The sequence below is a fragment of the Doryrhamphus excisus genome, chromosome 19, assembly GCF_030265055.1.
Source record: "Doryrhamphus excisus isolate RoL2022-K1 chromosome 19, RoL_Dexc_1.0, whole genome shotgun sequence".
NCBI classification, from domain to species: Eukaryota; Metazoa; Chordata; class Actinopteri; order Syngnathiformes; family Syngnathidae; genus Doryrhamphus; species Doryrhamphus excisus.
This window is the reverse complement of record NC_080484.1, coordinates 5,290,077-5,317,066: the sequence shown is the minus strand read 5'-3', so window position 1 is coordinate 5,317,066 and position 26,990 is coordinate 5,290,077. Positions and strand designations below refer to the sequence as shown.

The 26,990-nt window shown below is 40.0% G+C and overlaps 1 protein-coding gene across 1 annotated transcript in view; it reads right to left on the bottom strand.

Moving 5' to 3' along the window:
• Positions 1 to 26,507, bottom strand: part of LOC131106980 (breakpoint cluster region protein-like) — a 92,115-nt gene extending 65,608 nt beyond the window's left edge. Inside the window, exon 1 of the mRNA XM_058056585.1 lies at positions 24,338 to 26,507. Coding sequence (XP_057912568.1) covers positions 24,338 to 25,910 — 1,573 coding nt within the window. The 5' untranslated portion in view covers positions 25,911 to 26,507. The remainder of the gene's footprint in view (positions 1 to 24,337) is intronic.
• Between the last annotated feature and the right edge of the window lie 483 nt (positions 26,508 to 26,990).

Genomic DNA, 26,990 nt, shown 5'->3' with positions numbered 1-26,990 from the left:
TGCTAACAGCGAGTATGATAACACTAACTGTCCACATAAATTTATACCAATGGAAGTGGTTAAAAAGGCTGCTTTGCTGTTAGCTTGCTAACACCTAAAATGAAAACACTGTCTATTTAAGATTTGAAAATAGACAAAAAAAAGCTACCATGGTAATATTACCATGCTAGCAAAGTTAACATGCTAACATAACATGTTATACATGACCTATATAGGTGGGCTTCCTTATATGGGCGTGCACAGTCGGTATGTAGATACGCTCTCTGTCCTGGGCCAGTATGCAGCTGGACTAGCTAACTTGCTGAAGTCTGACGCCTTTCCAGAGTTACTTGGTAACAATAAGTAACAGTTTTTCCGTGTCCTGTGTTTATTTTGTGTAAATAATGGAGGAAAGCCGTTGTCTGTGTAGCATTATATTGTGTGCATACAGGGAGGGGGGTTGCTAACAGCCTTTTCCCACCACAATTAGTGGCTCTACCTGAGTTTTGGGTAGTCCCGCAAAAAAAATGATGTTGTAGAACGCTAAAAGGCTAAAGCTAGGAGAAGGAATAGGTGCAGATTCTGGAAGAACTAGAAAGCTTTCTATGCTGGTTAGCATGCGTAATTCTTTTGAAGGGGACCTACTATGCTCATTTTTCGGTCCTTTGTATTGAGTTGTGGACTCTTATAGAGCGCCTACACACAATAACCAGGACAGAAAGCTTTCTAGTTCTTCCAGAATCTGCACCTATTCCCGCAGTGTTTCCATGGATTTCCTTTCTCCTGTACAAACAGCCTGTGTAATTTGCTCCACCCCCGGCCCTCTTCCAGGAACACTTCCTGCTGGGCTCCACTCCCAAGCACTCCCGAGGACTTCTGGACAGCTGCCGAAACCCTTTCGTTCGATTACACAAAATAAACACAGTTACGACAGTGATGGATTGTTATTTACAGCCTGCTCTTTTGACTCTTCTACGTGGCCAAGTAACATTGGAAAAGCGTCAGACCTCAGCAACAATTTGGCAGCTTCGTATTGGCCCATGTAAAAAAAAAAAAACAGTTCCATGTGAAGTGCCGTTGACGGATGAGCATATTTTTCTCTTGCTGTTCAGGAAACAAAAACTCCAACCAATTCAAGCTAAACAAAAGTATCTTTGTCTCACACTGAAAAAAAAAATCCTGGTAGCCAGTACACATCTGGGCATGCCCATATGAGGAAGTAAGGGTTGCAGTGACATCAGTGGAACTCTGTGTTAAAAAAAACTGTGTAAAACACAGCATGCAGAGCCATCCCAAACTTCTTTCAGGGCTCACTTCCAATTACACAAACTTCATTATCTGACGTGTTGGCATCGTTCAACACGAGAATACAACATTGCAACAACATTTGTAGGTCAGTAACGAGGAAATGCAGAATAATACACACAAAAACACATACACACACTAAGTCAAAGGGGGTGAAAGGACCTTCCTTATTTTGCATTTTTTGCTGTGCGGACGGGACAAAATATCCTCAAAGAGAAAAGATGTCGCCAAACGGTTAGGTACCACGAGTTGTGCAACACAAAGACAGAAATACAAGCGCTCACACACACACACGCAGACATGAAAATACCACATGGCGCGACAGACAGCTTAAAGAGGAGGAAGAGTGTGGAAGAACAAAGTAGTCATCATGCCTGTGAGGCGTATGTGTGACAATGAATCAGACCTGTCTAACCTCCGTGTGTGTGTGTGTGTGTGTGTGTGTGTGTGTGTGGCCGGCTGGGAACAACTCAAGGGAACAAACTGAGAATAGCCTACACAGTCAAAAACATGATTTAGCTATGTAATGGCAGGAAAAACAGAAGCAGGAACGCCTCAAACATTGATAGAGATTCCTTTTTTGGCCTATACTAACGCTTTTTACATGGCTTTGGCGTTTTATCCATGCCAACACACCAATAAAAGTGGATGAAACTCTAAAGTTCAAAATCTCAATGCTTGAGGAAAAAACATTTGATGCCAAACGATGCCTAAGACATTGCATTTTTTTTAATTCATACTGTGCATTTTATCTGTATAAATTATTACCAAATTGTGGTGAATGCGTTTTTTTAACAGTTGTCTGCAGCAAAAAATTGCTTATTTTCTGAGATAAAACATTAAAAAAAACAATATTTTTTTTATGTTTTTAAAACATTTTTTAAATCTGAAAATTTGCAGTATTCACTGTGTACATATATTTATACTGTTTATTCTGTATATTTTGTATTTTCATTTTTTAATAGATGTGTCTGCACCTACTTTACCAAAACAAATTCCTAGTATGTGTTTGATCATACCGGCAATAAACCATTTCTGATTCTGATTCTGATTCGGCTTGGCAGACAATACCAAAATTAAGCACATAAATTAAATATATATATTTTTATGTAATAATTTTACTAAAGTAAAAAAAAAAAATAAAAAAAATAACATAAAATCTTATTTTAGAAAATACTAACATTAAGCACATTAAAATTAAAACAAAATTTAATTGTAATTTTTTAAATTACTTAAACTTCAAAACTTAAAAATATCATAATTAAGTAGTCAAATAGTATTTTTTTAAGTAATTTTTTAGTAAAGTAAATATAAAAATGCGGGATCCATGTTTTAAACTGTATTCAGGATAAAAACCAACATTTTATTAAATTGTCCACAAAAATAATGAAGTAGAATACTATTTTTCTAAAAAAAAAACCTACAAATATTGTCATTCTTCAGCCAAGCTCTACAAATGCCCAGATAACATCATAAAGTAGCTGCCAAATAAGCATTACGGGTGATAAATATGAGTGACAGTGAAAGTGAGGCTTCTGTATTTTTATTTTTCTTCCCGCTGGTGTCAATGTTCATCGTGAGAGGCAAACACGTTTAAGCCGGAATCACACGTTCATACGACCCAAAGGCAAACGCTGAGCGCCTGAATTGCTAACACAAGCGTACGCACAAAGGTAAACAAACAAGATACACAAGAGCATGCGGCTGAAATGAATATTTTTAGCCTCTTCTGGCACGCTTGCTTTATTACAGTTGCACAAGTCGACATCTCTGTGTACCCAGGCTGTGATAATGTCTTTCTTATTGTCATTTTCAACTGAAATTACGACTTGTTGACATTTGAAATGTGTGGATTTGTGTTTAAGGAACTATACGTCTTGCTTCACTGCATCTTCCAGGCAACCAAAATGACCCCAAGAGCGCAGCGACGACTGATCCATGAGGTCACAAAAGGCCCCACAACATAAACCAATTTTGCCAGAAAACACCGTGATGATCCCCAAGAACTTTGGGAAAATACTATATACTATACTAATATATATTTTTTTTACCACAATATATATATATATATATATATATATATATATATAAACCCTCTAAGACAGGGGTGCTCACACTTTTTCAGCATGCGAGCTATTTTAAAATGACCGAGTCAAAATGATCTACCCACTACAAAAATGCAAAACATCTATTTATTTTCATATGTATTGAGGATTATTTGTACGTACAATGTATGTTGATGTACCTTACATAACCAAATGAGCCAATATTGCAAAACACACATAATTAACTATTAACATTTTTTGTAATTACCTGAGTTTACTTTGATGACTTGCACTGAATTGAATCAGCCAGGGATGCATAGTCCGGACAGTAGCTGCTGATAGCCAGCCTCAAGCACACTTCCAAATGTTCACGTACATTGTGAAAAAAAAAGTCCACCTCCCATTCCGTATGATATGTTTTTGCCTTTTTACTTGGTCCAGCTCCTTCATTCATTTTAGTGACCATAAACTTTAGCGAGGGCTTAAAATCTCGCAATTCGCCGACTAGCTTAGCACTTTGCATCGTTGTTTACGCATGAGCGGTGACCTAAAGGTCAAAATTCAGTTGTCATCTGACTGGTTGTCCTGTATGTCAATCAAGTAACGGGGATGGATGATAGGCTGACATCGTAAGTTCTGCTGCACTTAGAGACGTTGTTTGATTTGATTGGTCACCCGAAGGGCAACATTCAGTTGTCATCTGAATGGCTGCCCTGTATATCAATCAAGTGACGGCATTGATGCTAGGATGATATTTTTTTAATGTCACGCCGCGATCGACCAGCGATCGACCATTACCACCTCCGCGATCAACCGGTAGATCGTGATCGACTTAATGAGCACCCCTGCTCTAAGATATAATATGCGTTTTTATTTTTTCAATTATAACAAAATAACTAATAAAATAGCAATACAAAAATATTATTTTACATTTAAAATAATAAAATAAAAATAAATAGCACACTCCACGTATGAAAAGTGCAATATAAACCCACATTGTTATTATAACAATTGTAAATTAAATTAAATTAAATTAAATTAAATTAAATTAAATTAAATTAAATTAAATTAAATTAAATTAAATTAAATTAAATTAAATTAAATTAAATTAAATTAAATTAAATTAAATTAAATTAAATTAAATTAAATTAAATTAAATTTAATTTAATTTAATTTAATTTAATGTTAGTGAAAATAACACTTTCACTAACACTATTATTTCTACAGTTAGCTATTTAGCATCTTGTAGATATGGATGTTTATAAGTGTACATATGAGTTTTTTACACTTGAATGTACATACTCTTAATCAACATATTTCTACTTTTTTTTGTTTGCACGCTTGTTTTCTTGTTGCTAGAGTAAACACCATGTTGTCATTTATTGTCACTGATGACCCTTTCTCCCCGTTTGGAGATTTTTTTGAAATAGTGTGCCTGAATAATGATCATTTTTAATTATCTGCTACTTAATGTGATATATATATAAACAGCGCCGGTCTTAAAGTGCTTTATCCAAACTGTAATCACTTTCCAGGCAAGTTTGAAGGCAACATTGAAAGTATTGCAAGAATGTCTTGCATGCGGCGGAAAAGCCACAAAGTGACACACTGAAGTTGAGGGATTCCATGGGAAGCTGGAAAAGGCTGATGGAAACACGGCATGGAGTCAGCATCCACTCACTCCGACGGAATTCAAATGTGACATGGATGGCGGAATGCGTGACTTATGCGATGCGTACAGTGTGACAGACATGCAGAAAACGGAGAGTGCACAGGCGGCAAAGTGGAGGCAAGCACAAGAAATGAACATGAAGAGGACGAAAATAGCAGCGTGGCCTCGAGAACAAAAATCAAATTAAAGGCTGCGAGACTCCCGACGGTCCTCAAATCAACTCTACAACCACCACAACTGTGACTATTCCCTCGTGGGTGTTGCGTGCGTGCGTCTGACCGCTGGACCGTCTGAAGAATGGCGGCAGGAAGGAGACAAAAGAATGTGTACATACAACACTAAGCCAGTGTTTAGTGTCGACTGTAGACAAGAATGGATTCTTTTACATGTGAGCCAAAAACTGCAGCACCAATGATTCTAATCATAAGAATAATACCAATAATAATAATAATAATACACTGGATGTTTCATTCAAAAAGCGTAAATAAAATTGTCACGATGGTGCATGATATGCTGTTGGCTGCTATACCCTGCGGACCTCAGGAGAGAGGAAAAACAGAAAACACTGCAGCACTAAACAAAAGACGTGTCTTGCTGTTCAGGGTTGGTATTCCGACCTGTAATGATGTTTACTTTCTCTCTAAGAATTGGCTGGGATATCCTGTGGTGCATTCATGACCCACACAAGATAGTCGAGGCAGTAAACTCGCCGCGTGTCGTCATCCTTGACCAAGGTTTGACTTAAAGGATCGATTCTGCTCCATCGGGATTCAATTTGAACCTAAAACTTGCAAAAATCTGACGACAAATAAGTAGATACGAGTCACATGTGGGCGGCACGGCGGTCAAGTGGTTACAGCTAGGAGACCAGGGTTCAATTCCACCCTCGGCCATCTCTCTGTGTGGAGTTTGCATGTTCTCCCCGTGCATGCGTGGGTTTTCTCCGGGTACTCCAGTTTCCTCCCACATTCCAAAAACATGCTAGGTTAATTGGCCACTCCAAATTGTCCATAGGTATGAATGTGAGTGTGAATGGTTGTTTGTCTATATGTGCCCTGTGATTGGCTGAATAAATGAACATGCACACATGTGACTCATTCATTCGCGGGGGGTGCTGGAGCCTATCCCAGCTGTCTTTGGGCGAGAGGCGGGGCACACCCTGGACTGGTGGCCAGCCAATCACAGGGCACATATAGACAAACAACCATTCACACTCACATTCATACCTATGGACAATTAGCAACTAGCATGTTTTTGGAATGTGGGAGGAAACCGGAGTACCCGGAGAAAACCCATGCATGCACGGGGAGAACATGCAAACTCCACACAGAGATGGCCGAGGGTGGAATTGAACCCTGGTCTCCTAACTGTGAGGTCTACTCGACCGCCGCGCAGCCTGTATGAGAAGTCAAATGAACTTTATTTAATTTTGGGCACCCTTGTTGTTTTAATGATTGGTTAGCTCATTGACCCTTGACCTGCATGCACAAGTGAAACCAATCATGAGAATGGTGCAATTCTTCTCTGAAGAGTAGCACCATGGTAGCCTCAAAACAACTGTCACATGACCTGAGAACAAAGATTGCTCAACATCATGGTCTAGGGCAGGGGTCGGCAACCTTTCCTATACAATATCTTATTAACTTTCACGTTAAGTCACGTTAACTCAAGTGTTCGTCAAGCACCACTGAGTCATTGAAACCTTAACTCGAGTCTTAGTGGAGTACCCGTGAGTCACGTGAACTCGAGTGTTCGTCAAGCACCCGTGAGTCACTGAAACCTTAACTCGAGTCTTAGTGGAGTACCCATGAGTCACGTTAACTCGAGTGTTCGTCAAGCACCCGTGAGTCACTGAAACCTTAACTCGAGTCTTAGTGGAGTACCCGTGAGTCACGTGAACTCGAGTGTTCGTCAAGCACCCATGAGTCACTGAAACCTTAACTCGAGTCTTAGTTGAGTACCCATAAGTCACGTTAACTCAAGTGTTCGTCAAGCACCCGTGAGTCACTAAAACCTAAACTCGAGTTTTAGTGGAGTACCCATAAGTCATGTTAACTCGAGTGTTCGTCAAGCACCCGTGAGTCATTGAAACCTTAACTCGAGTCTTAGTTGAGTACCCGTAAGTCACGTTAACTCGAGTGTTCGTCAAGCACCCGTGAGTCACTGATACGTTAACTCGAGTCTTAGTTGAGTACCCGTAAGTCACGTTAACTCGAGTGTTCGTCAAGCACCCGTGAGTCACTGAAACCTTAACTCGAGTCTTAGTTGAGTACCCATAAGTCATGTTAACTCGAGTGTTCGTCAAGCACCCATGAGTCACTAAATCTCACGTCCCCAGATATGTATGGAATCGGGGTGAGTATGTGAACGTGTTAACGGAGACAAGTACCCACGAGTCCTGATTCAGTAAAAACCTTGTGAGCCCCCATTCTGGCTTGGCGTGATTTTATTTATTTTTGAAACCGTATTTATTTTGTTGCTTTCAGTTATTCTCTAGTCGTGCTTCATTTTTGGCCGTATGAGCTTGACCGCAATACTAAAACGCTGCCATTTCCATACTAATCAGCTACCAGTATGACCCCCAAATGATCAGAAATGAGCACTTTAGAGCATCATGGAAACTAATTGAGTCATTACCAAAGCATATTTTTGCAACATGAATATTTAGGTTTCCATTAAAAGACACAGCATTCCTAAAAGGGAGCCAAGCGCCCATCTGGCAGCATCCAAAACGATGCCTTCACTGACACTAAGCAGAAACTGATAGCACTGATACCATACCAGCACTAGTTTTTCTTATTACAGTGGAAGCCGCTTATGTCGACACTCTTCCACGTTGAACTGCTTGAGCGTGAGGCGTTCAGGGTCTGTTTGGTAACTGATCAAATCTGGTCCCTTGCTGGTTAAAATATTCCCAGTATTAAAAGAGGAAGAAGAAGAAAATGAGATGAAGATGAACTGAAGCACATGCCGCTTTCCCACGACCTTCCCTATCTTCCAACACCCCCGCCCCCTCCCCCCTACACCAATACGGATGTTAGCTGCCTCTCACGTTGGGGTATCGGTGGCCTACCACCGCTGAAAAGTGGGTCACCGGCGGGTCTTGGCGAGCTATTATCTGTTGCCACTGGAGTGTAGCGACGCCCCCGCTGGCCTTTGTCTCACTTCACGATGGATAATGGTTTTAGCCCCCTCCCCGCCCCCCCGTGGCTGTCCGTCCTTGACCACTGCTTGACTCATGGCTGCCTCGGGCTCATTGCCAAGGGTTGGCAGTTCAGTGCTGAAAGGTGAATTACTTGGCACGGCAGCACTACGTCAATAAGAGAGTTGACTTGCATGAGCTCCTTTTCTAATTGGACGGCGTGATGAGGCCCAAGGATGGAGTAGAATCATTGTAGCCTTTACACAAACAAGGCATCGAACCTGAAAACAGATATTTCTTTCTTTGTTTAACAGCCCGGAAAAGTAGAATTATTGTTGAGGATGACTTTTGTTTTTTTAAATTCAGCAGCTTACAAGACGAAAAACGTTGAATGAATGCATTTTATCGGTTAAAAAAATTTAATTATTATCCGATATTCGGTGCTTAAATGATATGAAACGTCATAAAAAGAAGACCTCATATTTAAATTGTTATAATTCCAAAAATATTCAAATATTATGTCATACGCTACCAAAGACGTATTGATAGTTTCGTTTTCAACCCGAAGCCAAAGACATATTTCCACATGTTTTAGGTTTTTGATGATGCAACTGCACAATAGAAGAGATCATGTTTGGTGCAGTTTAAATCCATACAAATGACCACAAGGCAGAAGTGGCAGAAGTGCATTTTATAAGAACTCGACATGCCTTTTTTCCCATGTAACAGAACACTCCACGCCAAGCAGGAAGTCAAACACCATGGAGCCGTGTAGCGTGCACAAGGTTATTCATTCAAGGCAAATTTTAATGCATTTTCATGTCAAACCATTTTATGTTATGGCATAGTTGTTTAGATATTTTGGCTAAATATAAACGGCTAAATTTGAGTCGCTCAAATGAGGCGAGATTAGCAATGTTGTGCTGAAGGTAGGTTAGCATGAGCAAACCAAGCGCTCCTTTTCTACTTTGATGTATTGTAAAAAAAAAAAAAAAAAGTTGTCGTTTGTGTGGGATTTTCCTCACTGCCTCAGACACCCTCATCACCGTTGCGTCCTCCACCCTTCCCGTGGACACTGGCACCCTTCGGGAGGCAGACCACGCTGAGCCACGCTTTGGACTTTTGGGTTGCCGCCATTTTTTAAATACTTTATTCATCATAACGTCATGAATCAAGTTTTGTTGTCTATGTGTGCAATGACAATAAACATCTTATATGTGCCCTGTGATTGGCTGGCCACCAGTCCAGGGTGTACCCCGCCTCTCGCCCGAAGACAGCTGGGATAGGCTCCAGCACCCCCTGCGATGAATGAATAAATTAATATTAGCTTGAAAAAAATTGCATTAAGTCAAAAATCTTTGTTTTCTTTGATTTTTACTAAGGATGTCAAAAGATTGCATTTTTAAGTCACAATAATCATAGATTACAAATTAATTAATCACGATTAATCCCCATTTGAACTAAACTAAAATATAGCAACTGTAACTGCATTTTATTGACATAATGTATGTTTATTAACAGGTCCAAATGAATCAAAAAGTGTTGATGTTTGGAGTTTGGAGTGTCCGTGAACGCACCACAGGGTAGTGTGGCGGAGAATGAGGAAGTGCTGTTCCGAGGAGGGACGGAATGGCGAGTTATACAGTAAATGGGAGTTGGAATGGAGCGTTGCTGTTGATGTGTTAAGGTAGGAATAAAGTTCCACTTCCTGGTTTTACGGAGCACGCAATGGCTTTTTGCGAGCGGAGGGGCCAAAAATGGCACGAGAAAACGTCCGGAGGTCGACAGGAATTCATCCAGCTGAATATTCTAACAGCCTTTCAGCTTCCATGGAGTCATTAAAAAAAAAAAAAAAAAAAACACGGGCTAACAGATGAATGTTTCAGTAGGTTTAATCTTAGCTCCACGACCCGCTGACTCGTCGTGGACGTGCTGGAGCCCACAAAAGAAAACGCAACAGTGTGATACAACGTCAAGTTTAGCTGACGGGTGGAATCAGGTTTTTTTTTTGGGAGGTGATTTACGTTGGAAACTTGAAGATTCACGACTCCTCAGCTGGAGAGAAATCTCACCAGCTGACGCAGCCCATAAAATATGAAACACTATGTTGCTTTTTTAAAAACCCGCTTACATAAGAGCCTTGGCCAAGGACTTGAATTTAAAAGTAGCATCTAAAAGCGGATGCGGCAAGCTGTGTGTTTCTGCCCCATTTCGAGGACGGCGAGAAAGGGGAGCACTGCAGCAAAGTGGAGAATGTGGAGCGAATTGGAGCATTCACTGTACCTAAAATGATAATAAAACAATGTTTTTCTTAATATGATAACATTCTGCTTCTCATACGATAACGTTTTTAAATTTACATTTCATCGTGGTTGGTGCACACCTGGCAACAAGAAGGACTCGAACAAATTAGGATTTGTCCGAATCAAATATCATGTCATCTACTAGCACTAACAGGAGAACCAGAGAATAGAGGGGAGGGAGCCACCTGCCGTTCCCCAGAAAAGTGCACTACGTTCGGTCACATGCTCCAAGCAGCCGGTGTGCCGCTGCGGAGGTCAGGAGAACAGGCGTATAGAGGGGAGGAGCCACCTGGCGTGGCCCGGCATGGTGTACTGTATTCGGGCATGCACTCTGAGCAGCAGCTGTGACGCTACGGAGGTCTCTGCACATTTTAAACGCCACGGCGCCGGCACTTCCAGTGGATGATGGTCTTTTTGGGTGCTCATTTTTTTCGTGGGTGTTCGTTTTTAACATGTTTTTGGAATGTGGGAGGAAACCGGAGTACCCGGAGAAAACCCACGCATGCACGGGGAGAACATGCAAACTCCACACAGAGATGGCCGAGGGTGGAATTGAACCCAAGTCTCCTAGCTGTGAGGTCTGTGCGCTAACCACTCAACCGCCGTGCGCCCCAGTGTCTACCATACATTAATTTATTCAAAAAACCTGTTCACCCTTGCTCATAAACACAGCTGGTCTGCCGGAGAAGAAGAAGATGTGGCAGGAGGGATCAGTGTTGCTATTCCGTCATGGAAAACATCATTAGACCACTTTGGTTCTTGTTCATTTTAATGCGTGCTACAACTAAAGGTACCTTTGTTTGGACAAATATAACCATGACAAAAAAAAATTGCAGTACAATCTTATAGTTATTTGTGTACGAACATAAGTGATTTGGGTTATTATCCAGAAAACCATGGACGTTGCTAGATATCATCTCTTAAATGAAACCATTATACAAATTCAGACCCAGACTCACCACCAACTGCCACAAATAGATCGCAGCCCTGCATTTAGAAAAGCCAAGACATGTTCTAGTTTATGCCTATATTAAGAAGGCTATCACATACTTAAGTGTATTTTACTGATGATAAGCAAATTGTTCCAACACAGAAAGTGCCTGCTCAGACAGAATCGTAATATCTTATGGATTTCAGGTATTCAATCTTGCGTATGCCACACATACTGTGCGCTAACATTTTATTGGTGCTTTGCTGAGTTGGTAAAAGCAAGCCATGTGTGTTTTTTTTTTACATTAGCGTGTGTGTTTGTTGTTAAAGTGCTTTATAAATAAAGTTGGTGCGGTACGCAGGCCTGGTGAGCAGAGGCCTGATTTAATTACACCCTCTGCTTATTTCCCGCATGTGACGCCATTTTACGTTCATTCACGTGCTGAGGAAGGGTAGATTCCGCTACGCGTGATGGGGGGGTGGGGGGGTAAGGGCATCTGAGCGCTTCGGCCAATGGATTCATATTGAGGTCCTTTGGCGAGGGCGCAGCCTCACTGTGAATGCAGCAAAAGGATCAATACACTTATGGCGGCGTGGCGCTCGGCTAATCCAATTATCGGAGCAGACGCGGTTATAGATGGTCTTTGCCGAGGTCAAGCTGGTGGTAGACGCACACTTTAATTACCAACACGCCTTACACTTACACACACGCAACAGGAAGTAGCGGATGAAGGACAGGCTCGGGGGGGTGAAAGTGTGCATGCTAGCTTTCTCAGGTGGCACCGGAGACGCCCGGTGGCCCTCGTCCAATCAAATACAAGAAGGGAGGTTCGGAGGATGAAATGTGGGTCAGTAGGTCTTCCACAAAATGTCTCCTGAAGATGGAATATGGAGCCTCAAAAGGAAATATTTATACGTATAGCATCAGATTATTTGACTGGGAGATAAACAATTATAATACATTTTATTTGTAATACACAACATTGCAAAGAAAGTATGAAAGTCAGCTAACAGATAATGCTAGCCACGCTCCAGACGTTTCATGACAATAACAAATCAATATATTTATTAATTAATATATTTTCAACTTTGATTAATGAATGTCCACTTTTATTTTAACTGTATTCATATTATTTATAACTTTATAACATTTTCAAATGTGCTGAAATAATTCCCACTTTCACATATTTTTAGGCTTTTTTTTATTTACCAAATGCATTGAAAATGAACATATTTATTTTGTATTTTTAAATTGATAATTGCATTGAATTTATTATAATAATAATTATTTCTTAAATTGTATTAAATTAATTTTTTTTACTATTTATTAGTTCTATTTTGTATTGAATATAATACAATATTATATTTAATATGATGAAATATTATATTTAATATTGTAAATTAACATTACATTTAATATTGAAACTAACTGATTATATTTGATTGAATTTGTTGTTAATATTATATTTAATGCTATATTTAATATTCAATATTTAAGTCCATAAAATGTGGATTGACTGGAATTAAATGTAAAAATAAAAATAAAAATAAAAATAAAAATAAAAATAAAAATAAAAATAAAAATAAAAATAAAAATAAAAATAAAAATAAAAATAAAAATAAAAATAAAAATAAAAATAAAAATAAAAATAAAAATAAAAATAAAAATAAAAATAAAAATAAAAATAAAAATAAAAATAAAAATAAAAATAAAAATAAAAATAAAAATAAAAATAGTAGACATTTTTTGTGTGCCTCAATGCAACGCCTGGGATGAATCCCCGCAGGGTGCCGCCACAGCGACCAAGATGGAAGGGTTGAACCCCACGATGGCCACCTACTCTGTAGGAAAGCTGACTTAACGGTGAGTCAGTGTTTATTTTGGTGTGTTTAACTTGGCCTCTAGCGCCTTAATGACAGTCGGAGTTCACTACGAGCCTCCCTCCCTCCGTAAACTAAGCAGCCGCTGTCGTCCAAAAGGGTGGGACGCACGCTTGAAAGCATCTTAACATCACATTCAAAGAGCAAAACACTCCCAGGTGAGGACACGCCACAGCAACAGGCTGGCTTTTCCTGCTCCTCCACAGCAAAAAAAAACCTTTACTTGTTGCTTGTTTTCATGTTAAACAACAGCAACTGTGGACAATGTGAATGAGGACAGATATTTCACGTAAAGCAACTTTGAGGGCCAGCAGCATACCATGCAGCGTCGGGACTATTCCAGCAAACATTTTCACTGATTTTTTAATACTTTGGAAAATTTATTTTAACAAAAAAAAAGAAAATGATGACCAGCTGACACACAAAGCAGAAACACGTATCTCCGAATGGATCTACAACACCAATGTTACATAACATTTACTTTTATATTACATTCTTATTTTATGCAAATCTAATACTAGGGCAGTTGTAACTTTATTCGAGTAAAAATACAAATATCCACCCTCCATTACACGACATTATTCTTACATTATTCTTACAATAGTGACTTTTGAAATATGATCTCTTTCCCCAAAAACTGCTGTTTTTTTTGGGGGGGGGGGCAAAAAAAATTTAAAATTAGAAATTTAGAAGTCAATCAAATTTTTATGGACTTCAACATAGAATATTAAATATAATAATGATATTATATAGAATACTATTAGTGATAATATATCTCATCAAATGTCAAATAATGTTTCAATATTAAATATATAATATTAAATATAATATATATAATAGTAAATATAATACAATATATTACATTTAAAATAAAAATATTTAATAAAAAACAGAACTTTCAATTGTTATAAATACTAAAAATAAAAATAAAAATAAATACTATAATAATATAATACTATAATTAATTTATACTAGTAAATTAAAACTATTGTGTAAGACTGCAATCTTCATGAAAAAGAACATTTTTTAAAAATTGTAAAAATGCACATAATTTAGCGATACAGTATCTGCTTGGACACATGCCACAATAACATAAAATAACAATTCTTTTAATATTGTGAGCTTATTCTTTGTAAATCTGATGCTAATCTGATTAAAAATTTAATAATAAATAAACATATTTATTTAAAAAAAATACTTTTCCTGAGTACTGTATTCTTGTCAGACTGTTTAGGAGGATAAAGCTCCTAAAAATTGCAAGATGACGACATGCCAACATTCTGTGCAGCGCTTTTATCATCTTTCCCCACACATTGTCTCAATATTTTTGCACATTTCAGGCCTGGTTGATGAAAGCCGAGTGCAGGAAGCTCACTGGCAGAGAGACGACTTTACCGGCTGCATGGATGTTGCTCTCTTGCCCATCAAACCAAGCAGCCACTTCACTTTCTATGCAGGCGTGTAACGTGTGTATCGGGACATCGGAGACGTCCACAGAGGCTAATGTGACCCAGGGGTGTGACAGCCAAGACAGGAATTGGACACCCGGTGTTATCATTCCCAGCAGCGCAGCATCAATAATGGATGACAGAGAAAGGCGTAGGGCCTAAAGTTTCACATCTTTCTTCTTGGGCCGTCCCGGGGAAAACCCTGCTAAGAAAGTGACAAGCCGCTACCGTATGGCTGGTCTCCTCGCGCTCGCGACAAGAGAGGACGTCTGAGGCGGCCATCAAAGCAATGTGCAGCCTTGAGGAAGCGCTGCCATTTATAGGCCTGGAATAAAGTGGGCCAAATGAGCGCCACAAAAAATACTCAGCTGGAGGAACACATGAAAGGAAACGAGGAGACGCTCTCGGACACGTGGCAGGAAGCCGGGAATCCCACAATACTGAAACCCACGCCAAATCACTTCATTTGTACGCTCAAACACTCATACTGACTCATATTTTAGGGTTCCTGGCGGCACTCGTGCAGCCCCACATCATGATGCTACCTCCACTAAATGCTAAATGAAAATACAAATAAAGCATTTTGAGGATGCATTCAATGTTACATTGATGACACCATAGCAGGAAGTACAAAACAGGAAGTAAACACAGATCACTAACACGCGAGTCTATATTAGGTCTGATTTTCTCTAATTATGTCCACGATATTGGGTAATATGCATGTAAAGGTCAATATAGGGGTGCTATTTTATGTCTAGAGGGCTCTACTGATGTGAGAAGGTTGTAAACCTTTCTATGCTCTAACTCCCAAAAATATTCCATTCACAAAAAAGGGATCCTACTTCCGCCATACTGGGATCTAACGTACTTGGAAATGAGCAGGATAGCTTCCTTTTGAAACGTCCACAGTCTCCTGTTTTCTGCCCTCAGTCTCTTTTTGAACAAAACGTGTCTCCTCCGAGTGGAGATGCTCATTCTCTGTTGCTGTTGTTGTTATTTGTGATGGGTTCGGTGTCGCTAGGATTTTGCAGTTTCAAGTGAAGCTACTTTGAAGGAGTTGTTATTTCTTCTATGTATGTTATTTTAAATGGAAACAACATGGCAGGCTTACAGTAATATTTTATTACAAATGGAAATATAGCTAATTTTCAATTACATACAATTTCAAAATATGTAAAAAAATATATTTAATATTTAAATGTATTTAAATATATATAATATCCATAATATATGATATATTTTAATATATTTAAATATATATAATATATATAATATACATAATATATGATATATTTTAATACATTTAAATATAGTTAATCTATAATTTAAAAATATGTAATGTATTTTAATTATATAATTTACATTTATTACATTTAAATCTACTTAAAATAAATACTTTTAATGAAAATATAAATACATTTTATTTATAAATTTAATCTAACCCCTTCATGAATTTGTTTATATGTGAAAGATCTCCAGTAAAACAATGTGCGTTAATAAATGCGTAAATAAATAAATAAATATTATTTTTTTATTAAAACAGCATGAAATTGAAATGTAATAAAATACCACTTTTCAAAATGCTAAATGAGACAAACAATTTCCATGCATTCTTTGATAAAAATTAATTTTCTGTGTCATATTTTCCCTTCAATGTGAAAGATTGCCTATGAAACAATGAGTGTTTAAGGCGTCATTTCCCTGACGGGTATATACGAAAAAAAAAAAGGCTCAGATTCACTACAGCCTGTCAGACGAGAAGCAGGGTAACAATAGAGTGAAAGACAGGCAGATAGGGCTGGCAGAGCTGAGGATAAAAGGCTTTAAAAAGTGCCTGCATGGACGCATTAATGACTGATTGGAGATAAGAGACTTCCCTTGGCTTTTCTCTTCACCTTCTCTGCTGCTCTCTTAAGGTCTTCAAAATCGTCATCATCGTCATCATCATCGTCATCATCATCATCCCCTGCAGCCAAAACTCAGCAAAAAGCGCAGTGGTGAAGGCTCTTTGTTGTCGTTGGTAAATCGGGCTTAAAAATCTGTTATTGCAAAGTTCGCTCCAGGCATGGCACAGGTCATAGACCAGGAAGGAAGGAGGGAAGGAGAGAAGGAGGGAACGAGGGGTATTAAGTGACATAAAAAAAGATATCACAAAGGGAGGGATGTTACCCAAGGTCATTCATGGGGGTGACGGTGGGGGGAGGAGGGGTGTTCAACACGAAATGTGATCTTCCACTGGAGATCCTTCGACGACAACAAATATTTGTCATCTTCCTGACGTCACATACATCTATCCTCTATCCGGGCCCACACCTCGTTAATGGAACGCACCCCCTCCCCCCACCCCATGCTTCCTCTTATAGCCCCCCCCCACCCCCCCATCTGCTCCATAAATTATGGAGGAAGTTCCAGCGTAATAACTTTCACAGCCATGCCTTCATTCATTTAAGTACAGTGGATACCTCTGCCAAGGCCGCACACACACACACGCACACGCACACACGGCAGCTAAAAACGTGTTGTCAAGGCTGCCCGCTAACAGGAAGTCAGCATCTTTGGAAGCTGGAAGACTTGATGTTAATGATGCCCACCACCTTGGCTTCACTACACGTCTTAAAATAACACCCTGCTAAAGTTTGATGCTTGACTTTATTTTTATAAAATTACGTTTTTTTTCAATTTTTTTTTTGTATTTTAACTTTCTTCTTTTTTCCTACAATATTTTGACGTTATTCTCATATTTTGCTTCTTTTTCATATTACAACATTTTTCAAGTTTTTTTCTTCATAATTTTACAACGTAAAATAATTCTACTGAGATTACAGTTTTTTCTCTTAATATTTTTTACTTTATTCACATAAAATAAAATTTGTTGCTGTTTTTTCCCCAGACTATTTTAACTCACTTCTGGTAAGTTTTCTTCTTATATATTCAGAATTTATTTCCATAATATTTTGACTTTATTCTCATAATATTGTGCTTTTTTCCATATTACAACTTTTTATTATTAAGTGTTTCTTTAATATTTCAACTTTATGCTACAAAAATGATTCTACTTTTCCTCCTAATATTACAGAAATATTTTTCTAATATTTTTCTTTTTTCTCTTAATATTGTGACTTTATTCTCATAATATTGTGCTTTTTCTCATTTTAAAACTTTTTATTATTAAGTGTTTCTTTAATATTTCAACTTTATGCTACAAAAATGATGCTACTTTTCCTCCTATTGCAGAAATATTCTCATAAATTACTACTTCAACTCACTTCTTGTAAGTTTTCTTCTTAATATTCTGAATTTATTTCCATAATATTTTTACTTTATTCTCATAATATTGTGTTTTTTTTTCTCATGTTTGCCGTTTCTTTCCCAGACTATTTGAACTCACTTCTTGTAAGTAATCTTGTTGTAATATTCTGAATTTATTTCCAGAATATTTTGACTTTATTCTCATAATATTGTGCTTTTTTCCATATTACAACTTTTTATTATTAAGTGTTTCTTTAATATTTCAACTTTATGCTACAGAAATGATGCTACTTTTCCTCAGAATATTACACAAATATTTTTCTAATGGTATTTTTCTTTTTTCTCTTAATATTTTGACTTTATTCTCATAGTATTGTGCTTTTTTTCATATTACAACTTTTTATTATTAAGTGTTTCTTTAATATTTCAACTTTATGCTACAAAAATGATGCTACTTGTCCTAATTTTACGGAAATATTCTCATAAAATTACTCTTTCAACTCACTTCTATATTTCATATTCCAAATTTATTTCCATAATATTTTTACTTTTCACATTACAACTTTTTATTAAAGTGTTTCCTTAATATTTCAACTTTATGCTACCAAAATGATGCTACTCTTCCTCCTAATATTACAGAAATATTTTTCTAATGATATTTACTTATGATGATACTTAATGATGATATGAATGATACAGAATGAAGTCAAAATATTAATTCTATTTGTCGAATGTCCTGCAGCTGCAAATAGCCCCTGGTCCAAAATGTGACCCCTGACGATGACGAGGTTGCATCACGTCGGACCCTCACGTGTTGTTTGTGAGCTCCCGTCTTTCGCTCGGCTGGTCAAGAGAATCCCAGACGGGAAGATCTCTCCAGTTGCGTAACAAACACACACGCATACACACAAACATGGTCGCTGTTGTTGTTTACACCTTGAAGCCGCTTGGCCCCTCAGCAGTCGGTGTGCGAGTATCAAACGCTGTCTATCGTGTGTGCCAGAAAAGATCCGTTGATGCACCGACAGACGAGGAAACGTCACAAGACATCTCTTTGCCATTTAAAGGCAGGCGGGGGAAGCTAGCTGCTGCTCCCATAGGAAATCATGGAAGTGGAAATAGTCAGTAACAGGGTCAAGCTGATGCCATCGTTAAACAGTAGAGGCACTTTGACACATTTTTAAAGCTCCCCTTGTGGAGATCTAACATCTCCATTACTCACTTTGGAGGTAGCAGCTTTCACGATACAAGAAGGAAAAACCTTGCATACGTATAAAAAAAGCAGGCTTCGCTACACATCTTAAAAGCAGCGCTTCCAACTATGCATGAGATGTGGGTGGGCCGTACGTTTCATCATGTTGTTTTTGTTCCGCAAATAGGCTAACCTAGCTGTTAGAATGTCAGTGCAATGTTAGCGTGCTAGCTCACATAGCTCTGCTAGTGTTGCTAACTTTGTGTCCACCTCTCCTGCTCCGTTATGTCACGTTGTTGGATGTGATATATTGCATCTGTATTACCGCGTACAATATGTCAAAAGTCCATAAAGTGCTAAAGTGCTAAGCTATACAAGCTAAGACTCCATGGCAGACTGGCCTTTAGCATTCAATACCAAAGATGTACATATCCAGTACGTATATATAAAGTGTAACTTTTAGCAGTGCATTTGTGTTGTTTTGGAAGGGCCTTGGTCACCGCCCCATCAGCCCCCACCTGCCCCCACCCCGACATTATCCAGACAACCGCCGCCGTTAGCCAGCGCTATTTATTCAGCAAACACGTCCAGCTGCAAACAGCAAACACGCAACACAATAGCAACACAACAGTGTGGACACGACTCTGACAATAGACACCTGGCCAGTACACCTCCGGGGTTTGGTTGGGTGGGTTGTTTGGGGGTGGGGGGTGTGGGGTGCTTAGACACAGTTTGTGCATTCAAGATGCTAAATGTAAGCTGCCACAATTCAAGGAATGTATGCTTGAAGACCATACATGGAATATCTCATCATGTATCATGGTGCATTCAAAGACCGTAGGGGTAAAAAGAGGTTTTCTCGGTCTCCGTTTTGCTGCAGTTCTCTGCTGCTGCCCTCAGTCTCCTCTTGGATAACACTTTAATAGTTTGTTTTGTTTACCTGACCAATACATTTAAATGAACTATAATTATATTTTGTATTACCTTCTTTTAATGGCTTTAATACTTATTGTGTGTGCATATTGTACTGTATATATAATTCCATATTGAGTGCATAAATATTTATTTTTATCACACTTTTTTGATTGACTGAATTGCATAAATTACATTAAATTGACAAAAACTTTCTTTATTTAATACGTAATATTGACATATATTAATTTGATTAATTTTTTGCTACGTTTAATTTTTTTCAATTTTAACTTTATATTACCTAATTTATTACTTTTATATTTAATATTTGTATTTTTGAACATTTTAATATTGATTGCATGTATTGTATTACGTTTATAGTACGTTTGATTGAATGGCAAAAAGATGACAAAAATGTCAAAATTGATTTATTTTCAGTATTTTTAGAAAACAATTTAATATTGTATATATGTCTTTATTTGAAATATTTCCTAATAAATAACGTGGTGTGTTGTCAGTGTTTTTGAAAACAATTACCAAACATTTTACAGCAAAAATCAAATTTTTTTGTCCACCAATCAACACACAGGGGAGTGCTAAGCTCCGCCCCTTACCTCATTTGGAATGCGGCGCACCTAACAACCGACATTTCTTTTCCACTGGACCAAATCTGACCATTTGGTCAACCTCACTCGTCTTCATGTGGCGGTGGTTGTTACTGTTATCTAGCTAGCTAGCTAGCTACACGGGTGATAATCCCGTGTGAGATAAATAAATAGGGCAAGGCATTAGCGTGGTGTGTAAGTGTACACGCAGAGAAGGGAAAGGCTAATGGTAATCGGAATTAGTTTTGTAATTCCCAGACAAAAGGCGTGGGGGGGTCGGGGGGGGCGGTCGGATTAAAATCTACATGTCAGCATGACTAGACTGCTTTTGCTTGGAGCGCCCTACCCCCTGTCCGCCAATACTAATCCAGAAGACAAGACATGTGTCACATCACTGATATCGGGTTGAAGTTCCCAATTAAGCACGATGGTTTGACCCTGGAACAGACTAAATGGTTTTCCTGTGGGGAAAACATCACATTAGAGTCGCGGCTGTATTTTCTACAAATGATGGATAGGTCTGAATACTTATGTGTGTTTCTGTAGGTACTTTAATTGAGCCAGTGTACAAAAAAATACCCATAATTCTTCATATTAGTACATTTTCCAAGATATTTTATTGATTGAGTGATGACAAAACATTGACGGACAGCCGAGTTGTCCTTTCGAGTGGTTTTGAAAGGCGTGCAAAGACAAAAGCAGCACGGTGCTGACGCGGTGCAGCGTAATCCGGGTCATCTGGAGAGACACGCCACAGGTGGCTTAGCGTAAGGTCGCTAGCAGCTTCACTGCTCAAAAGCTCTGTATCGTCATGTTGGAAAAGTCATGCTAACAGTGCAAATACAGCAGTTTTTTATTATTATTCTTTTTATTTTTTTAGTTTTTTATATTTTTTTATTATTATATAGCACATTGTAAAAATATAATTTACATTTATAATTTTACAAAATAAATTATAATAATTATAAATTATTATATGGGCGGCACGGCGGTCTAGTGGTTAGCGTGCAGACCTCACAGCTAGGAGACCAGGGTTCAATCCCACCCTCGGGCATCTCTGTGTGGAGTTTGCATGTTCTCCCCGTGCATGCGTGGGTTTTCTCCGGGTACTCCGGTTTCCTCCCACATTCCAAAAACATGCTAGGTTAATTGGCCACTCCAAATTGTGAGTGTGAATGGTTGTTTGTCTATATGTGCCCTGTGATTGGCTGGCCACCAGTCCAGGGTGTACCCCGCCTCTCGCCCGAAGACAGCTGGGATAGGCTCCAGCACCCCCCGCGACCCTCATGAGGAAAAAGCGGTAGAAAATGAATGAATGAATGAATAAATTATGCTCATTTTTGAGTTGTGGACTCCTATAGAGAAGCGACACACAATAACCTAGACAGAAAACTTTCTAGATCTTCCAGAATCTGCACCTAAGGTCTGTTTTAATTTATTCCACCCACGTCCCGCCCACTCCGCTGTGATTGGTCACACGTCCAAAGTGCTTCCTAACGACAAACGAACCCCACTTTCCTAATATAGTGGGTATAGGAGTTGCTAATAAATGAATAAAGTCTTTAGAGAGCTAATTAAAAAAGTGTTTAGGAGCTACTAGCAGCTCACGATCTACTGGCTGGAGACCCCTGAGCGGTGGAAGTCAAGAGAAGCCAGACGTGTGGTCTTGCCACCAACTTCGTGAGGCCCAGGAGGAGCACTCATTGTCGGACACACTTTGTCAGAAGTGACAAAGCTCAGAAGCTGGACATGACCTGCCCCTCTGTGACATCACAAAGGAACAGTTTTGCGATGCCCTCTGAAACTGAGCGTTTTGAGCCATCACAAAAAAGTGACGTTGATAGCAATAATCGGCTTTTTCACTTACAGCTGAGATGCACTTTTTTCTTGCCTTTGCATCCTTTAATTATTTTTTTTTAACCATGTGGCCCCTTGCTGGGAACATTCTGGACACCCCCCGTCTTAGATGATCAGGCTAAATACCAAACCCAGCCCACTCTCCATCGTCCATGGATGTCCCCTGCAGGGCTCATTGTGGTGGAAAGAAATGCTCATCCTATCTTAATAGTGAGGAACAGGTTTTGTCTCCAATAAAAAGGGAAGTCATCATTTAAATGTTCCATGCAGGATGTGAGCTGCTGGGCTACCTTGCCCGTTACATCATTACATTCTCCCAGGGGGAGGCAACAACTACAGCAAAAAAAAAAAACAAAAACATTATGTGTGATTCCACCGTGTATATACGTACATTGGAATGAATTATAGAAGCACAGAGAGGAAATTTGGGTAATGAGCTTACCATATTCAATAATCATAATCATAATAATACGATAGGAAGGCCTTGAGTGTGCTTTCGCTGCCAAGGCTGAACAGTAACATCAAATAGAACTAGCTTAGCTTAGCTTCCAGTGAGATCCGCACAATGAAGCATGAAACTAAACCAGGAGTATCCAAAGTGTGGCCCGGGGGCTTTTTTGTGGCTCTAAAAATATAATTTACCAAAAAAAAAAAAACAGCAAAAACTTAACCGGCAGTAGTTTTACAAAAATGAATATTACGTAAAAAGGTTGTAGCTTGGAAATAATAAAGACAGAATTTAAAGAGAATAAAGTGATAATATTACAGGGGAAAATAGAGTTTTTATTCAAAATAAACAACAAAAATGCTTTGGCTAAAATGCTATATGTTATGTTGCATATAAAAAATAATTAGCAAAGCAAAACTTTAAATATTTCTTTTAAATTTTCATGTAAATTGTTGGAGCATTATAGTATATATAATAATATTATAATAATATAATATTATAGTATAATAAAAATTAAATATATTATAGTATATATTTAAAAAAAGCACGATTTATGATTTTTTCGAAGTTTTGTGAACGTTTGCAGAATACGTCTGATACAAAACACATATCGTCACTTTAATTTTTATTATATCATTATTTTTATTTTATTTTATTATTTATTTAATTTTTAAAACTGTATAGTATTTGATCATGTAACTGAAATTATTGTATTTACATTATTTATAAAATAAAATAAAGCAAATATATATATAAAAATAAAGCAAAATGTTGCAAAGTGTAGTTATGATATAGAAATGTAAAATGACATATTTCTGCACGGATTACCATTATGTTGTTTAATAAAAATTTAAGTACACTACTGGAAATGCCAAAAATAAACATGACAATTTTTTTTTTTTTAATTAAAATAAAAATAAAAAAATTACATGAACGCTAACGTTTGCTTATCCTGGTGCTGTGGAGGTACAGGATTATACTCGCCACATTGTTGCCATTTCTCAGTCACACGCTGACTGTTTCTGCATTGACCAACTTCTCCAAACTGTATTACACTAAATTGTGTCTAGAACATTTTGCTATAGCTAAATTCTGCCCATCTAAGCCAATAAGACTGCAGTTTAAGTCGGACTCCACTGGTAGTAAAATGTGTCAACTGACATAAACACGGATGCGCTTCTTGAATGGAAAAGCTGGAGAATGGCTTCCTCTCGCCAAGACAGACACCTCTTGATTAGATTACCATCCTCAGACCTCACATGCTTCAACACAGACCGACTGCGTTGTTCTCATTCCAGGAGAACCGTCTCCTTAACAAGACCAACACCTGAACACAGCTGTACTATCTGGAGGACAGGCGGTCACTCACCCAGGTGGTCTCCATGGTAACTGTTGTCATGCGACGCTCTGCCGTGATGGGGCATGAGGTCGTGGTGCACAGCCGGCGGCCATATTTGCCCCGTCTTGCGCACACTGACGATGGTGGCCTCGGACATGACCACGTGGCCGCCCTGCTGTCGGTGGTGGCGCTTCTGCGACTGCGGCGTCGGCGGGCTGCTGCTGTCAAATGAGTGCTGCGAGTTCTGGGAGTTCTGCGACGGCGAGCGGCTCTTCTCGCGGAAGGGTCTGCGGAAGGCGGTGGTGGGGCTGGGCGACACGTGGCTGGACTGCCCCGACGAGAAGTCCTCCTCGCTGGACGTCAGGTTCTCGTTGGAGCTGCAGTCCGGCGTGTAGCCGCCGCCCCCGCCGACATCCTCGAAGCTACCCGGGGAGTATGAGCGACGGGGCCACGTGAGGAGGTGGTCGTCAGCTGCGCCTCCGCTGTGGTCTCTCATTTGGACTCGCCCATCCCCGCCGACGCCGCCCTCGCCCATCATGACCCCGCCGACGTAGACGCTGGAGTAGGCCTGGAAGTCAGAGGGTTGCCAAGGCGGTGGCGGAGGTTTACCACCATTGGATCTAGTTCTCTGATTGGGGTCTCCATCTTCATACTCCGCGTCATACCCACAGGTGCTCTCGGTGGACCGCCCCCGATACACAGGCCTGGCACGGAGCTCCCCCGCCACGGTGGCGAGATTCCCCGGGAGGGAGTGCAGGGATCTCTTCCTCTCCATCTGCATGGCCTGAGTCCCCAAGGAGCTGATCTTGTCAGAGACCTCGCGGTCGTTGACCCGGACCAGGCCCCGGTCGTGGTGGAACTCCATGTTGGTGTAGAAAGGAGGCGGTGGCTTCTGCTTTTCTTGACCTTTATCGCCCACAGAATGAGAGTTGGCACGCTTGATTCGTTCAAAGTTGGACCTCAGGGCGGCCACACCGAGCCCCATGCCCAGCTTGTCGTTGGGGTCGCAAGGCAGCTCCTTGTCCGGGGGCGGGAGAGTCGGCCTTCTTGGCGACACGGAGATGCCCCCTCTTTGCTTGGAGGGCGAGAGGCCGTCCAGGTTGTCGCAGGAGGTAGACTCGGCCTGCGGAGGCACCTCGAAAGCCGACTCCAGCCCATCGCCGTGGGAGGCCGACTTCCTCGCCGGCGGGGGTCTAGGTTTGGATCTGCCTGTTCCATCACCGTGGGGCTGGTAGCGACTTCTGTCTCCAACGGTCGGGTACCCGCCCCCGATGCCACAACCCACCCCTCCGGTCTCCTGCATGTGCGGCTGCTGGGACTCTGCCCCCTGAGAGGCGGCGGGGTCCACCCCTTCATTGAGCGGCGTCTTCCGGAAGCCCCAGCGCTGCTTGTCGTAGCTCTTCCTCTCCTTGGCCAGGAGGGTCTGCAGGTAGATCATGCGGAAGCGCTCCTTGTTCACCTCCTGCTCTAGCCGCCTGATGGATGCCTTGCATCGCTCCAGCTCCTGTTCGATACCCCCCACGGACCTCAGCTCCATTCTGGGGGGCTCCGACTCTGGGAACTGAGCCTTCCACGCCTCAATGAATCCCACCGGCTCCACCATATTTATGTCTTATTTGTCTCAGGCCAACAGAGTCTTATCTGGACAACAAAGCAGAGAGTGTGTTTACAGGAGGCCTTCAGAGGACCTGCTCAGGAGCACTAATGGATGACACACACTTGCCGTGGGTTGCACAGTCGCAACAAAACATCCTTTTGTCGACCCCGATCATAATGGACGAAAAAAAGCTGTCGTTTCCCGCATGCATTATTCCAGTACAGGTCACTTTTAGCGAATGTGAAAACGACTCCAGGTAGAAAAACGTCTAAAATATAAACCTCCTCTCGATTTGCCGGTGTTGTGTTCGAGTAGATCCGGACTTGTTGGCACCGACCGGTCCCCTCACTCCTTCTCGGTAATTCGGCAGCAATCTCAGGTGCTTATGGATGCTCCTTTGTACAGAATGGACTCACAAGGACGCAACACAAGCGAGCGCAGCACCGGACATGTTGAGCGAAGTGAGGCGTCGATCATGTAGGAGTCGGCGGATGTGCTTCTCGCTCCATTTTTCTCGGCGCGGTGGTGATTTTTATTCCATTTTCCGGTTGAAGATTGCTTGCTGGGCCGTGATGGAGCGGCTGTGAGCTTTCCCATCTCACACCAGGGAAGAGTGAGTGAGTGAGTGGAGGCTGCAGGAGTGGGAGGGGCCATGACATGCCGCCTGCTGCTTAAAGAGACAGTGCACCCCTTTACCCCCGCATCGTCACGTGATTGTTAAGTTCACTAAATGGAGGTACATTGTGTTCGTGAAATTCCATATTATAATACTTTACAATAAAAAACGTAGTATTACTTCAGATAACGCACAAAACGTGTTTATTTCGCCGTTGGAGCGAAAATGATGTTAGGCTTCTTTTCTTGGTATATATAACTCAACGCTACCATCTAGCGGCCAAATGTTATACCTGCCAGTGGGTCAAATAAATAGTATTTTTCCCCTTTAGCGTATGAAATCTATTTGTAATTTTTTTGTATGTAATTGTGCCAACTATATCATGCTCATATTTTTATTTTTTCTTGTATATTTTTTCACCCAGCATCACCACCATTTTATTTAATACAAAAACATACAGTTGCAATAGT